The sequence below is a fragment of the Macaca nemestrina genome, chromosome 4 (genome assembly GCF_043159975.1).
Source record: "Macaca nemestrina isolate mMacNem1 chromosome 4, mMacNem.hap1, whole genome shotgun sequence".
Classification (NCBI taxonomy): Eukaryota; Metazoa; Chordata; class Mammalia; order Primates; family Cercopithecidae; genus Macaca; species Macaca nemestrina.
Window position 1 is genome coordinate 179,222,299 of NC_092128.1, and position 15,529 is coordinate 179,237,827.

Genomic DNA, 15,529 nt, shown 5'->3' on the forward strand with positions numbered 1-15,529 from the left:
AAAAATTTAGCTGGGCATGGTGGTGGGCGCCTGTAATCGCAGCTACTCAGGAGACTGAGGCAGGAGAATCTCTTGAACCCAGGAGGTGGAGGTTGCAGTAAGCTGAGATTGCACCACTGCACTCCAGCACTTGGGGACAGAGTGAGACTCTGTCTCTAAATAAATAAATTAATGAAATTAAAAGTGATTTTGAGGCCGGGTGCGGTGGCTCAAGCCTGTAATCCCAGCACTTTGGGAGGCCGAGACGGGCGGATCACGAGGTCAGGAGATCGAGACCATCCTGGCTAACACAGTGAAACCCCGTCTCTACTAAAAAAATACAAAAATCTAGCCGGGCGAGGTGGCGGGCGCCTGTAGTCCCAGCTACTCGGGAGGCTGAGGCAGGAGAATGGCGTAAACCTGGGAGGCGGAGCTTCCAGTGAGCTGAGATCCGGCCACTGCACTCCAGCCTGGGTGAGAGAGTGAGACTCCATCTCGAAAAAAAAAAAAAAAGAGATGAACTGGCCAGGAAAAATGGCCATGTTTTCAAAATCACTTTTTTTTTTTTTTTTTTTTCCTGGCCAGTTCATCTCTTTTTTTTTTTTTTTCGAGATGGAGTCTCACTCTCTCACCCAGGCTGGAGTGCAGTGGCGCAATCTCAACTCACTGGGGTTCAAATGATCCTCCCACCTCAGTCTCCTGAGTATCTGAGATTATAGGTGCATGCTACTACACCTGGCTAATTTTTGTATTTTTAGTAGGGACAGGGTTTCACCATGTTGCCCAGGCTGATATCAAACTCCTGACCTCAAGTGATCTGCCCGCCTCAGCCTCCCAAAGTGCTGGGATTACAGGTGTGAGCCATTGCGCCTGGCCTCAGTTCATCTGTTTCTCTGTGATATTTATTCTATAGTTGCAGAAAAACGTTTCTCATCTGATACATATATTAAGCTTACTGGCCAGCCAGTTTGGGTTTCTGGACAGTGAAACTGTCCCGGAAATGTTTGTTGAGCTTTTCTTGCTGGAGAAGGTTCTTGGCAAAGCCTGGATGGAGGATGGAGATGAGAAAGGTAGTGTGAGGGTGGCACACCCAATTTGTGCTGTGATTCCAGTCTTGGCAGCCCTGGGCCTGCTGGGAGAGGGATGAGAGTGACATGTGGCCCAGTTTTAGCTCAAAGAAGGAAAAGTCACCAAGACTGTCCATGAGGGCAGGAGCTCTTGGTTCTCCTCCTAGATGAGAGTTAGAAGGAATTTGAGAGCAGGGCTTCCTTCTTGGCTTCCAAATACTTCTTATCTTGGAGTTTTTCTAGCCATGGTTAGTGGGTCATAGTGTCAGCTACGTTGCCAAATGGGAGCTGAAGTGTGTTGTTGGGCGAAGGGTGAAGACGCTGTCAGAGAATAAGACAAAGCCCACTAGAACTTTAAAAACAAGCCAGAAAAAAAAACACATACCCACACACACACCCTGAAGAGGAAGTCAGGAGTTTGCAAGCCCTAGAAGGTGGTTATTGTGCTAATTAAAGATTGAAAGCTCACTCTCAAGAGAGCTGAACCAAATCCCTGGGCTGCCTCAGGATTTGTGAAATCAGTGCCATTGTTCTCTGGTCAGTTCAGTCCAGGAGGGGCTGGCGTCCAAGCGTCACTCAAGAGTTCATGGCTAGGCCAGGCGTCGTGGCTCATGCTTGTAATCCTAACACTTTGGGAGGCCAAGGCAGGCGAATCACTTGAGGTCAGGAGTTCGAGACCAATCTGGCCAGCATAGTGAAACCCCGTCTCTACTAAAAATACAAAAATTAGCTGGGCATGGTGGCACGTGCCTGTAATCCTAGCTACTTGGGAGGCGGAGGCAGGAGAATCGCTTGAACCCAGAAGGTGGAAGTTGCAGTGAGCCGAGATCACGCCATTGCACTCCAGCCTGGCAACAGAGTAAGACTCCGTCTCAAAAAAAAAAAAGAGTTTGTGGCTCTTGCAGCCTTAGCCGGCAAGAGCAGTTGCCATGAAATAGCATTATTTCTTTTCTCTTTATGCTATTGTGGTAAAATACACACGGCCTAAAGTTGACCATTTTAACCATTTTTAAGTGCACAGTTCAGTGGTATTAAGTACATTCTACCCTACCATCGATGTGTACCCTACCATCGATCTCCAGCTTCTTTGGGTAAATGCCAGCAAGCATGATTACTAGACCATTTGGGAAGAGTACATTTAGTTTTGTAAGGAACTGCTAACTGTCTTCCAAAGTGGCTGCACCATTTTGCATTCCCATCAGCGATGAATGAGAGTTCCTGTTGCTCCACATCCTCACCAGCATTCGGTGGTGCCAGTGTTCTGGATTTTGGTCCTTCTAATAGATGCGGAAGATATTTTTCAATAGGATTCACCACCCTATTTTCTGCATGGATTAAGTCTACACAGGGGGACAAGGGAGTTCTGTCTAGGGGACTAGAGTGAGTAACCTTTTGTTTCCAAAAGTGCTTCAAATCTATTAAATGGAAAGCATTTTCACCTGGTTGATTCTAATCTCCAGTCTTGTGTCCGGAGGCAGATTGTTTCTTTAGACATTTTTCACCGTGTCGGCTGGGCGCGGTGGCTCACACCTGTAATCCCAGCACTTTGGGAAGCCAAGGCGAGCAGATTACTTGAGGTCAGGAGTTTGAGACCAGCCTGGCCAACATGGTGAAACCCTGTCTCTACTAAAAATACAAAAATCAGCTGGACGTGGTGGTGGTGCTGTAATCTCAGCTACTTGGGAGGCTGAGGCAGGAGAATCGTTTGAACCTGGGAGGCGAAGGTTGCAGTGAGCCGAGATCTCACCACTGTACTCCAGCCTGGGCAATAGAGTGAGACTCAGTCTCAAAAAAAAAAAAAAAAAAATTCACTGTGTCATGTAAGAAATAATACCTTATCTCCTTTTAATGTTAAATTATTATTTATCTTTTTTGTGTCATCTTAAAAGGAAATTTTAGGTTCTTCAGCTGTACCTCTTACATGCAGGTTTCTTCCATGACTTCGGCATCTGTTAAAATTCTCGCCATATTTGGGCCTGCAGTTGATCTCACCATCAAACATACAACAGTTTCTTTTCTAATACTATATTTTTCTCAGTTTCTCTAATTAATGCCCTTGTTGCTTTTGTAACGATGAAGGACATCACTAGTAAACAACTGGGTTTCAACTGATTCTCCTAAAAGGCAATGCATTTTGTCTCCTTCTTTAAATCTTCTGCTTATTTTTCAGTTTTATTATAATAAGAGGTCATGTGTGTGGATTGCTTACTTTGTGCTGGGCACTATGCTAAACTCCTTACACATGGTATCTCTTTACGCTTGTAACTTCGTGAGGTATCACGGTCCTCAGTTTTACAGATGAAACTGCAGCCCAGAAAGGTGATTTGCCCAACCAGCAAATTGTGAAACTGGAATTGGAGGCTCTGGTGCCCAAGCTTGCATACTTAGACCAGGCATTAGTAATAGCCTCAGTTTCGTTTATTGGTTTGTTTAGCCTTAGTTTTGAAGCATTTGTTAAGTGCGAGCCTCCATGTGGAGTGTGTAAACACTCAATCTCTGTGTGATGACAGCTCCAAGGAGCAGTCCAGCAAGTTCTGTCTGGCCAAATCCAGACCTGGTTTTGATTAGCTTTGTTCCTGATCTCTAGATCGCTCTGCTCTATGCTTGAACCTGTATGCTTGAGTCAAGCTTACCTCTCTGACAGGTGAAGAAAATGATATTTCACTATAATATTAATTTTATTTTTCTTATCACAAAGGGAAGGCATCTTCTCATTTTTCTAAGTCCTGTTGGCTCATTGCCTTTGCTCTTCCTGCATTTTTCTCTCTCTCTCTCTTTCCTTTTTTTTTTTTTTTTTTTTTTGAGGTGGAGTCTCACCCTGTCGCCCAGGCTGGAGTGCAATGGTGCAATCTTGGCTCACTGCAACCTCCACCTCCTGGGTTCAAGTGATTCTCCTGCCTCAGCCTCCCGAGTAGCTGGGATTATAGGCACTCACCACCACGCCCGGCTAATTTTTTATAGCTTTAGTAGAGACGGGGTTTCATCATGTTGGCCAGACTGGTCTTGAACTCCTGACCTTGTGATCCACCCACCTCTGCCTCCCAAAGTGCCAGGATTATAAGTGTGAACCACCGCACCTGGCCATATCTGATTTTTTTTTTTAAAGATGTCGTTTTGTTGAATTTGAGAATTCACTTAGACCACAGGCCTCTGATGAAAAATATTCTTGTTTTCCTTGTCTTCCTTTTATGTCCTACATAACCTGAGTGTGTTTTAGAGGTGGGATCGCAGTCTTTGCATACAGGAGGAAAGTTGTCATGGTCCTGCGGTCATGAGGCTGAGGGCCCACGATTCTGATGTGGATGGAATGCAGCTGGCATTGCACACGTCTTAGATGCTCTTCCTGACTGCCCGCTTTGTTCTAGGCACTGTGCAAGGTGCTGGAGACAGCAGAGAAGAGTAAGATAGTCCCTGCCCTCGCACTGCAGGGGGAGGCCTGTTCTGCCTCCCTGAGATGGGGGCACTGAGCTAAATCACACGTGAGGAAGAGTTAGCAAGGTGGCCGGAAGGGCATTTAGGCGAGGGGCAGTGAAAGGCAGGCTGGAGCCACAGATTGCAGGCAGAACAGGCAGGAGCCGTGCTTGGGAGGCCTTTGAATGACCTTTTAAGAAGCGTGAACTTGGCCGGACACAGTAGCTCACGTCTGTAATCCCAGCACTTTGGGAGGCCAAGGCGGGTGGATCCCTTGAGGTCAGGAGTTCAAGACCAGTCTGACCAACATGGTGAAACCCCATCTCTACTAAAAATACAAGAAGTAGCTGGATGTGGTGGTGTGTGCCTGTAATCCCAGCTACTCAGGAGGCTAAAGAAGGAGAATCGCTTGAACCCAGGAGGTACAGGAGGTGGAGGTTGCAGTGAGCCAAGATCATGCCATTGCACTCCAGCCTGGGTGAGAGAAGAGAGCAAGACTCCATCTCAAAAAAAAGAAGCGTGAACTTTACCCTTAGGCTTTCAGTAAATATTTGTGTGAGCAAGTGAACTACTTATGCGGATCGTTCCCCCATAACATCAGACACTCTGTTGTAAGATTAAGCCGGCCAGGTGCAGTAGATCACACCTGTAATTTTAGCACTTTGGGAGGCCGAGGCGGGTGGATCATGAGGTCAGGAGATTGACACCATCCTGGCTAACACGGTGAAACCCTGTCTCTACTAAAAATACAAAAAATTAGTCAGGTGTGGTGGCACTCTCCTGTAGTCCCAGCTACTTGGGAGGCTGAGGCAGGAGAGTTGCTTGAACCTGGGAGACAGAGGTTGCCATGAGCTGAGATTGCGCCACCGCATTCCAGCCTGAGTGACAGAGCAAGACTGTGTCTCAAAAAAAAAAAAAAGATTAAGCCATGAGGGGCCTCCCACGCACAAAGCTCTGCCCATGGTTACTCGATGCCATAAAGGACGGCATAGATCTGTTCACACTCTCGACTTTGTCTCTTTGGTAGAGCGAGCACCCTGGGATGCTTTCCCGCAGGCATGTCGTGTGTCCTGCTTATGGAAGCCTAGCTCGGGACAACCATTGCTCCAGGCCGGTGGGGTGGTGCCGTTTTCCTCCTGGGAACACGGGTCCCTCCCAGCACCATCTCCAACTGGTAGAAATGTCAGGAGTCACAGCCTGGAAGGGTCTCCTTTAATCCCAATCCATATCTTCTGGGTGAACCCCTACTCATGGCTTCCTGAGACAGAGAAGCCCATGGCCCTCACCCACCATGGGCTCCGAGGTGTGACCGAGAAGCTGGCCACGTACTAAGAAAGTCGTTGTGCCTGCCTCATCTCCAGCGCTGCCAGAGCTGCCGTGGACTCTCGCCATGCAGTCCCTCTACCCCCTTGTTGCGTGCATCTCTTTCTTGACAGCCACACCAGGGCACGGCTGCGGTCTCTCTGGCTTCAGCAGATTCACGCTCCATTGTAAGTATCACTGCCTTCTTCCTCATGTGTTGTTTTTTCTCGTTTGACAGGCTCTTCAGAGTAACCTGAGGTACTCCTTGTTGCCAAGACGGCTCCTCATCAGTAAAAGATTAGCTCAGTGTTTGCATCCTGCCCTGCCCAGTGGTGTGCACTTAAAAGCCCTAGAAACCTATGAGATTATCTTTAAAATTGTGGGGACCAAATGGCTGGCCAAGGACTTGTTTCTGTACAGGTACGATTGCTTCTCTGCTGTGTTCCTTTTTATTACCCAAGTAACCAGTATTTCAGCTCACAAGATGAGAAAATGACAAACAGGCAATATAAGCGTGGGGCTGTGTGTGCAGCAATTAATCATAAAGCCATCATCAGGAGATGTCACTGGGCGCCTTCTAGAGTCTATCCGTCCTGACTTTTCTGTAAGGGAACTTTAGGATCTGAACGTGCGGACAGCTTCATTGCCGGCTCATTATATAACAGTGTTTTGTGACCATCTCATGTCACACACACATCGAAACCAGCAGTTTAAATGGCCAGCTGTTTGCTTCTGAAAACTCCCCTGGGCTGGCTTGTCACGTGGGACTTCTGACTGGGTATCTTATTTCTGCCCCGTTCCCTCTCGTTCTTTCTCGAAGCTGCGGGTTATTTCCTCTCCTGGCACATGCGGCGGTGTCGGTGAGGCCGGTGCTGCTCACCCTGTACGAGAAGTACTTCCTCCCACTGCAGAAGCTGCTCCTGCCCAGTCTGCAGGCATTCATCGTCGGCCTGCTGCCCGGCCTCGAAGAAGGCTCCGAGATCTCCGACAGGTGCGTGGGCGTCCTGTCCAGGCTGTGTTTACTCCACTGCTTTATAAGACAACAGGGAAGGGGCCGGGTGCGGTGGCTCACGCCTGTAATCCCAGCACTTTGGGAGGCCGAGGTGGGCGGATCACATGGTCAGGAGATCGAGACCATCCTGGCTAACACGGTGAAACCCCGTCTCTACTAAAAAATACAAAAAATTAGCCGGGCATGGTGGCGGGCGCCTGTAGTCCCAGCTACTCGGGAGGCTGAGGCAGGAGAATGGCATAAACCCGGGAGGCAGAGCTTGCAGTGAGCCCAGATCATGCCACTGTGCTCCAGCCTGGGCAACAGAGACTCAGTCTCAAAAAAAAAAAAAAAAAAAGACATGGGGAAGGAAGTGCAGAGACATGGCAAGCAGCAGTAGGTGTGGAGGTCGGGTTGCTCTTTCACATTTCCTTGGTGGTTGTGATTTCAAAATGCCGTGTTCCTCCCAGGAATCTCTCTGTGTCTCTTTACCAAAGGGGAAGTCCCGAGCCTGGAGCGATGAGATCCTTTATGCGGAGAGAAATGTAGCTCATTAATAAGGGAGACCATAGTGTAGGGTTCCCATGGTGTCCTGTCCTGCTACGGAGTTACCCGCTGAGTCACCATGTGTGGAGGGGAAGACATACCCTCTGAGGGCCCCTAGTGTGGCGGAAATGAATGGACCCTTTCCTGGGCACTTGGAGCCTGCTTTACACACATGATCACGTTGCGTGATGAATTCCTCTGCTCCAGGAGTTACCTCCATTTACAGGTGAGGGTCAGAGGGTGAGAAGGTTTCCCACTCGCACAGTCAGCGAGCCCCAGAGCTGGGATTCTATTCCACTGTGTCTATTGGATTCTTTTTTTTTTTGAGACAGAGTCTTGTTCTATCATGTTCTATCGCCCAGGCTGGAGTGCAGTGGTGCGATCTTGGCTCACTACAACCTCTGCCTCATGGGTTCAAGCGATTCTCCCACCTCAGCCTCCCAAGTAGTCAGGATTACAGGCGTGTGCCACCACGCCCAGCTAATATTTGTATTTTTAGTAGAGATGGAGTTTCCCTGTGGTGGCCAGGCTGGTCTCAAACTCCTGACCGCAAGCGATCCGCCCACCTCAGCTTTCCAAAGTACCTGGATGACAGGTGTGAGCCACCGCGCCCATCCCGTATCGGATTCTAAAGTCCTTCTTCTTTCCATTAAACTAGGCTGCTTCTAAATTAAAAAGCAAAGCCAGGGCAGGGCTTGAAAAGGCAATTTAGTGTGATATGAAGCAGAATATCTTGACAGATTTCAGTAGCACCTTGAAGAAATGTGTAACACTCATATGCACAAAAGTTCATGTTTTTTTTTTTTGTTTTTTTTTTCCGGTCACTGCTTAGGAATGGGAGAAAGTGTATCTGTTCAGACTATTGAGTATGGCTGGGCACAGTGGCTCACACCTATAATCCCAGTACTTTGGGAGGCTAAAGCAGGTGGGTCACTTGAGGTCAGGAGTTCAAGACCAGCCTGGCCAACATGGTGAAACCCTGTATCTACTAAAAATGCAATAAAATTAACTGGACATGGTGGCATGCACCTGTAATCCGAGCTCTTTGGGAGGCTGAGGCAAAGGAATAGCTTGAGCCGGGGAGGCGAAGGTTGTAGTCAGCCGACATTGTACCAGTGCACTACAGCCTGGCTGACAGAGTAAGACTATGTCTCAAAAAAAAAAAAAAAAAAACTATTGAGTATACACAGTGACCTTTGTTTCCGGAGAATTATAAAGTAAGAACTCACTTCCAGCTTATTAACTCTTCTGAGAGACGCCACAGTGATTCATCTCTGTTAATGGGACCTGTTTTAAGAGCCCATGTTCAGTCACTGGTGACTTTTGTGCTTGTAAAAGCTTCCATGTGATTATACAACGCACTGCTCACATTTCCCTGTGCTGGAGGCCCTAGTCAGGTCACCCTTTCCTGTGGTGTTAGCTGTGACTGAGGGGTGCAGGAGGCTGGAGTGGAACCCATGAATCAATCCAGGTCCCTTTGCACAGCTCCCCCAGCCTCAAGTAAACCAAGTAATCAGAATGGTTTGAAGGGTTAGTCAGGAAGTAGCCAAGGGTGCATTTCATGAGCTCTATATCAGGACGTGACAGATGTAACCAAAACATTGCCCTTTAACCATTTCAAGCTCTCACATAGACCAGGTGTTGGCTTTCCATTTCCCAGAGGAGAATCCACCTTTACAGTTTCTACCTTAGGAGGCACAATCTGTCTCGTTGCAGTTTTAAGTCCAGCTGCAGGCCCTGTGGCTGGTACACGGTGAGACTCGGTAAGTGTGTGTTGAGTTAATGAGCCGTCCAGGTCACACAGGAGGCAGCTGGAGGACATTACCAGACTCCATGCCAATGGACTCCTAATCCCAGGCCCTTTCTAGAAGTTCTGCTATGTTTGTGTTCTGATGACAGATATGTGAGTATATGTCCTACGTGATTTTTCCATCATTGGACCGATGAACACATTAGTTCCCTAAAGCTTACTGTGATCTTTTAAATCTGTGTGAATCACACTAGAAATGGAAATAGTTGGAGTGTTTTTGTTTGTTTTCTTAGTTGATAAATGAAGGTTCATGTGAACAGTTGCTAAAGTTGCTTAACATTGATTTTTTTTCCAAATATTGTGGTTTCTTGACATTGAACCAAGAGCCAAGTAAAGCTTCATGAATCACTGAATCAATTTAGCTGTGACAGAAAACCAAATGCAGTGTGGCACCCAGCAGTGATTAGTTATCAGCTCTCCAAGGTGGATGCCGGTGAAAGGCTATACAATAACCTCTGAGCCAGTGTGTTGCAGCCACAGTAATTGAAGTGACTGTGCAAGACTTTTTGGTTGCTGTGCCCATTTTAGTCTGAGACAGTTTGGTAACTGTTCCCAAAAGTTCTTGGGTAGCCAGGTGTGGTGACAGGCACCTGTAATCCCAGCTACTTGGAAGACTGAGGCAGAAGAATCGTTTGAACCTAGGAGGTGGAGGTTGCAGTGAGCTGAGATTGCACCACTGCACTCCAGCCTGGGCAATGGAGCAAGACTCCATCTCAAAAAGAAAAGAAAAAAAGTGCTTGGGAATTGAGTGAAACACCCCAAAAAATGTGCAGAGAGCAGAAAGGGAGGGTGCAGTAGGGGTCATGTTGAGCACGTGGGTAGAAATTGCAAAGTGGTGAGTTAGGTTGAGCTGGTGAAGGCTGGGGTGACTCACAGGTTTCATGTAGGTGGAGGCTGTTCCTGGTGTGTGATTTTTAGTGAACCATAAGAAATGAAACTTTTGGCCCCTGTTAGGACCTGTTATCCACCCTGGCTTTCTAACCCTTTGGGGTCTGCAGATAACCTATTACTGGTCAGAAACCTTTTTTTTTTTTTTTAAGTGCCCATGAAATAGCTACATAGCTGTTGTTTGCTGTACTAAGAAAACAAGATTAGAACAGGGAAAGCACCAAACCCTTCTTCTAAGGATATGAGGAGAGCTGAATGTTTTAAATGGTTTGTAAGAAGGCAACAACTAGCTCACCAGATATTTCCATTTAAACCAGTAATTCTCAATCTAGTAGTAATTTTGACTCTCAGGACACATTTAACAATATCTGGAGACATTTTTGGTTGTCACAACTGGGGGTGGGGAAGGTGCTACTGATATTTAGTGGGTAGAGTCCAGGGGCCTGCTGAACATTTTACAGTGCACACGGGTGCCCCACAGCAAAGACCCGGCCCTAGATGTCAGTGGGGTGGAAGTTCAGAAATCCTGACTTAAAGAGTTGAAAAATATTTATTGACATTTCTTTTCTTCTTTTTTTCTTTTGGAGCTCATTAATAAGGGAGGCCATAGTGCAGGGTTCCCATGATGTCCTGTCCCATTACAGTTACCCACAGTGTCACTGTGTGAGGGGGGGAAGACGTACCCTCTTAGGGCCCCTATTGTGGAGGAAACCAATGGACCCTTTACTGGGGACTTGCAGTATGCATGACGCACAAGATCACATTGAATTCCAGGGTCTTGCTCTGTACCCAGGCTGGAGTACAGTGGCAGGATTATAGCTCACTCTAGTCTCAGCCTCCAGGGCTCAAACAATCCTCTGGCCTCAGCCTTCCAAAGCACTGAGATTACAGGCATGAGCTACCCCACTTGGCTGACATACCTTTTTTTTTTTTTTTTTTTTCTGAGACAGGGTCTTACTCTGTCGCCCAGGCTGGAGTGCGGTGGCACAATCTTGGCTCACTGCAACCTCTACCTCTCGGAAACAAGCGATTCTCCTCCCTCAGCCTCCCGAGTAGCTGGGACTACAGGCATGCACCATGACGCCTGGCTAATTTTCATATTTTTAGTAGAGACGGGGTTTCACCATGTTGGCCAGGCTGGTCTTGAACTCCTGGCCTCAAGTGATCCGCCTGCCTCGGCCTCGCAAAGTGCTGGAATTAACGGCGTGAGCCACCGCACCGAGCACCAACATTTCTTTTGGTTGGTTTCAGGCACTGTGATAATCATCTGTGCTGGTTCGAGACTTTTTTTTACCCCCTCTTTAGCCCTGTTTCTGACCTGCAGTTTGCGGTACAGGGCGCTGTTGTCACTGCCCTGCCTCTTCAGTTTCAGATGATTGTACCAAAACGGTGCTGTCTTGTGACAGCTTGTCTTTCCATGGTTGTCCTTTCGGCAAGCAGCTGCAGAACCGAAGTTGTGGAGTGCTTGGGGTCAGCAGTGCCCGGCCCATGCCGCTCACCTGCTCTCAGTTGCAAAGAGTGGAGCATGCCAGTGTCATTTGAAGGAGCTGTGTTTGCAAGAGGCATGAAAGAGCATAAGCCAGGATGAGTTAGGAAGGATGGAAATACTTGGGGTTTGGAAGTTGTTGTTGTTTTTTTAAATGTTTGTTGGTTTTTTGTTTTTGTTTTGTTTTTTGAGATAGAGTCTCGTTCTGTCACCCAGGCTGGAGTGCAGCGGTGCAATCTTGGCACCCTGCAGCCTCCACCTCCCGGGTTCAAGCAATTCTCCTGCCTCAGCCTCACGAGAAGCTAGGATTGTAGGTGCAAACCACCAAGCCCAGCTAATTTTTGTATTTTTAGTAGAGACGGGGTTTTACCATGTTGGCCAGGCCGGTCTTGAACTCCTGAGCTCAAATGATCCACCTGCCTTGGCCTCCCAAAGTGCTGGGATTACAGGCAGGAGCCACCGCACCTGGCCTGTTTGTGATTTTGAATTAAAAGTTTAGGGTTCCCAGTGGGGCGTGGTGGCTCATGCCTGTAATCCCAGCACTTTAGGAGGCCGAGGTGGGTGGGTTACCTGAGGTCAGGTATTCAAGACCAGCCTGACCAACATGGTGAAACTGCATCTCTACCAAAAAAATACAAAAATTAGGCATGGTGGCAGCTGCCTGTAATCCCAGCTACTCAGGAGGCTAAGCCAGGAGAATCACTTGAACCCAGGAGGTGGAGGTTGCAGTGAGCGAAGATCGTGCCATTGCACTCCAGCCTGGGCAACAACAGCGAAACTGCGTCTCAAAAAAAAAAAAAGTTTGGAGTTCTGGCCTGTAAACTGCACACTAATATTGGAATTTAACAACCCAGATGATCAGAGGAACTCTTGTTGAATAGGAAGTTATTTCATTTTTAACCCCAGTTATTTTGCTCTCTCATACCAAAGGTTTGTCATAATTGCTGTAGTTTCTACTGTGATGTCATTTAAATTGTTAGCATGCGTCCATTTTTTTTAAGAATAAAATGAGACTTAAAAAATAAAACTGGCTGGGCACAGTGGCTCACACCTGTAGTCCCAGCACTGAGAGGCCATGCAGGGCAGATCACTTAAAGCCAAAAGTTTAAGACCAGCCTGGGCAGCATGATGAAACCCTGTCTACACATACAATACAAAACTTAGCCCAGTGTGGCAGCATGGGTCTGTAATCCCAGCTACTCAGAGGCTGAGGCAGGAAAATTGCTTGAGCCCGGGAGGTCATGGCTGCAGTGAGCTGTAATTGCACTACTGCACTCCAGCCTGGGTGACAGAATGAGACCCTGCCTCAAAAAAAAAAAAAAAAAAAAAAGATGTATTTCTTTAATAGAAAGCTAGTAGCCAGTTTTCAGAATATTGAAGAGATAACGTAGACAGCATTTCCCAAGCTTTTTGACAGTGGAACCCCTCTTCGGTGGAACATCTCTAGCGGCCAGTGTTCCATGGAACATACTTTGGGAATATGCAGTTCTAAGCAAAGGGGGACTGTGACACCAGGGTGTGTACATTATAGTATTTGTGATGATTTCAGAGCTGGGCAAAGACAAGCTCTATTTGTTTACTCAACCTTTAATAGAAGGCCAATCAATAACCTCAGCCACTAAATCGCCCTGTGTACTTCTTCTGAACACTTAGCCATTACTTATGCCTCTTCAGTTTTATTTTTTCTAAGAAGAGGGTACCATGCACTATTTCCTACAACATTTTACAAGACCCCAAAAAGTTCAGGCTAATTTTAAGGAGAACAAAATGCATTTTTAATATAACATGATGGTACCTATTTTTTGAAGGAAATACAAAAAAATTATCTGAGGGATTTTTCGAGTGCCAACCTGAAGTCAGACGCTCAAATAGGCACTGGGGCTGTGACAGCAAACAGAGCGGACCTACTAGTAATTGCAGGGGGCATGGCCCAAGCATTGGGTCTGTTCTCCGGCGCTGAGTTTTTTGTTTTTTTTTTTTTCCTTCTCACTCTGTTGCCCAGGCTGGAGTGCAGTGACGCCATCTTGGCTCACTGCAACCTCCGCCTCCCGGCTTTGAGCAATTCTCCTGCCTCAGCCTCCCCAGTAGCTGGGATTACAGGCACCTGCCACCATGTCCGGCTAATTTTTGTATTTTTAGTAGAGACGAGATTTCACCATGTTGTTCAGGCTGGTCTCAAACTCCTGACCTCAGGTGATCTACTCACCTCAGCCTCCCGAAGTGCTAGGATTACAGGTGTGAGCCACCGCACCAAGCCAAACTGTTTTTTTTTTTTTTTTTTTTCCGAGGGGACTCTCACTTCATTCTCACAACATCTCCATGAGGTCGAGGCTACTTCCCAGTCTGTTAGCTGAGCACGGGCATGCACAGATGTTAGACTTGTCCGAGGTCCTGCAGCTAGGAGGCATCCCAGCCAGGATCTGGACACAGGAGGGCCCACTCTGGCAAGCTGGGTGAACCAACACATTCCCCTGGGTTGCTTTTGCTGTCATTGTTTTCTGTGGTCTTTGCGGATGAATCCTTTCAGGTAATGAATCAGATCCTTCGTGGGGCGAAATCCCTGAGGGGGAATGTGCCTCTGCTGCTTTACTGGTAGATGCTGTCACCCAGCCTGCAGGTTGTGTGCACTGTGGACAGGGAAGGGGCCGCAGTCAGCTGCAGGGACACCACCGAACAGACACAGGTCTGGCCTTGGTCAGTGTCAGTGGAAAAACCAGCCCTGATCCACTGGTGATGCTGCTTCTCTTAAAGGATGCGTGAGAAGGTGCTGACTTTGTATCATGGGAGACCTAGGTAGAGATGAGAGGCGAACAAATGCCCGGCCTCAGCACAAGAGCCCCTGGGAGCGGGAGTCAGCACATGCAGGTGCTATGGGCAGACTGAAAGGAAACAGGCTGATGGAATTTGCAGGGTCGTGGGAAGCCCCAGGCAGATTTGCCCCTAGCATTTCTAAAGGCAGATGTTACTTGGCACATTTTTGCCTGTGCTCAGGTTGGTGGCATCTAATTGCTTAAGTCATCAGTGTCCTCGGCGTATCCTTGTTTTTGATGCACAAATGGCTTCTGCTTTTCTATGAAGTGGCTGACCTGCCCATCCCTCTTATGGTGGGACCTCCCTTCTGTGAGCACCTCGGCATCCGTGGCGTGGCCGGGGTGGGGATGGGTCTCTGCCCCGCCACGCACAACTGCTTAGACACTTCCCATTGGCCAGGACACCGCGCTGCCTAGTGACATTGGTTTTAGCAAATCCAGGGTCAGTGTGACAGCCAGCAGGTGGACACACACAGCAGGGTGAGAGATGGCAGCGGCTCCCGGCAGTGAGGAAGGTGGGGCTTCCCCAGCCAGACGAATCCACTGCGGTTCTTCATGCAGCTTTCACAGAGCGGTGTGCAGCAGGACTCAGGAAGACGGGGCGAGCCCTTGAACCCTCTCCTGTCTCATCAACAGAACGGATGCTCTGCTCCTGAGACTATCGCTGGTGGTCGGCAAAGAGGTGTTTTACACCGCCCTCTGGGGGAGCGTCCTGGCCAGCCCGTCCATCCGCCTCCCCGCCTCAGTCTTCGTGGTGAACCACATCAGCAGGGACGCCCCCGGCCAGGAGCAGAAGTACATGCTGGGGACCGATCACCAACTCACGGTGAGTGCCGTGCTCCTCACGGGGCATGGGGAGGGGGCGACACGTGGGCACAGCATCCTCATGGGCAGGTTGTCACTGAAGCTACAAAGGGACGTCTAGGAAAGGGAAGTGCACTACACTTGAGTCTGGGTAACAAATGGCTGAGCAAGGCGAGAAGGAGGCCTCGTGCAGTTGAGGATGGTGGTGGCTTTTTTAACATATGCATTAAGTTTTTGTTGTTGTTGTTTTGTTGTTTTGTTTTGAGACAGAGTCTCACTCTGTTGCCCAGGCTGGGGTACAGTGGCATAACCTCGACTCGCTACAGCCTTCACCTCTCAGGTTCAAGCGATTCTCCTCTCTCAGCCTCCCGAGTAGCTGAGATTACAGGCACTTGCCACCACGCCCGGCTAATTTTTGTGTTTTTAGTAGAGATG

At 48.2% G+C, this 15,529-nt stretch overlaps 1 protein-coding gene across 2 annotated transcripts in view; it reads left to right on the forward strand.

Moving 5' to 3' along the window:
- The window catches only part of DOP1B (DOP1 leucine zipper like protein B), a 122,573-nt gene that overhangs the window by 35,349 nt on the left and 71,695 nt on the right, over positions 1-15,529 (forward strand). For both annotated transcript variants that reach the window (XM_071095690.1, XM_071095691.1), the window contains exons 3-5: positions 5,998-6,179; positions 6,580-6,750; positions 14,927-15,116. In XM_071095690.1, coding sequence (XP_070951791.1) covers positions 5,998-6,179; positions 6,580-6,750; positions 14,927-15,116 — 543 coding nt within the window. The remainder of the gene's footprint in view (positions 1-5,997; positions 6,180-6,579; positions 6,751-14,926; positions 15,117-15,529) is intronic.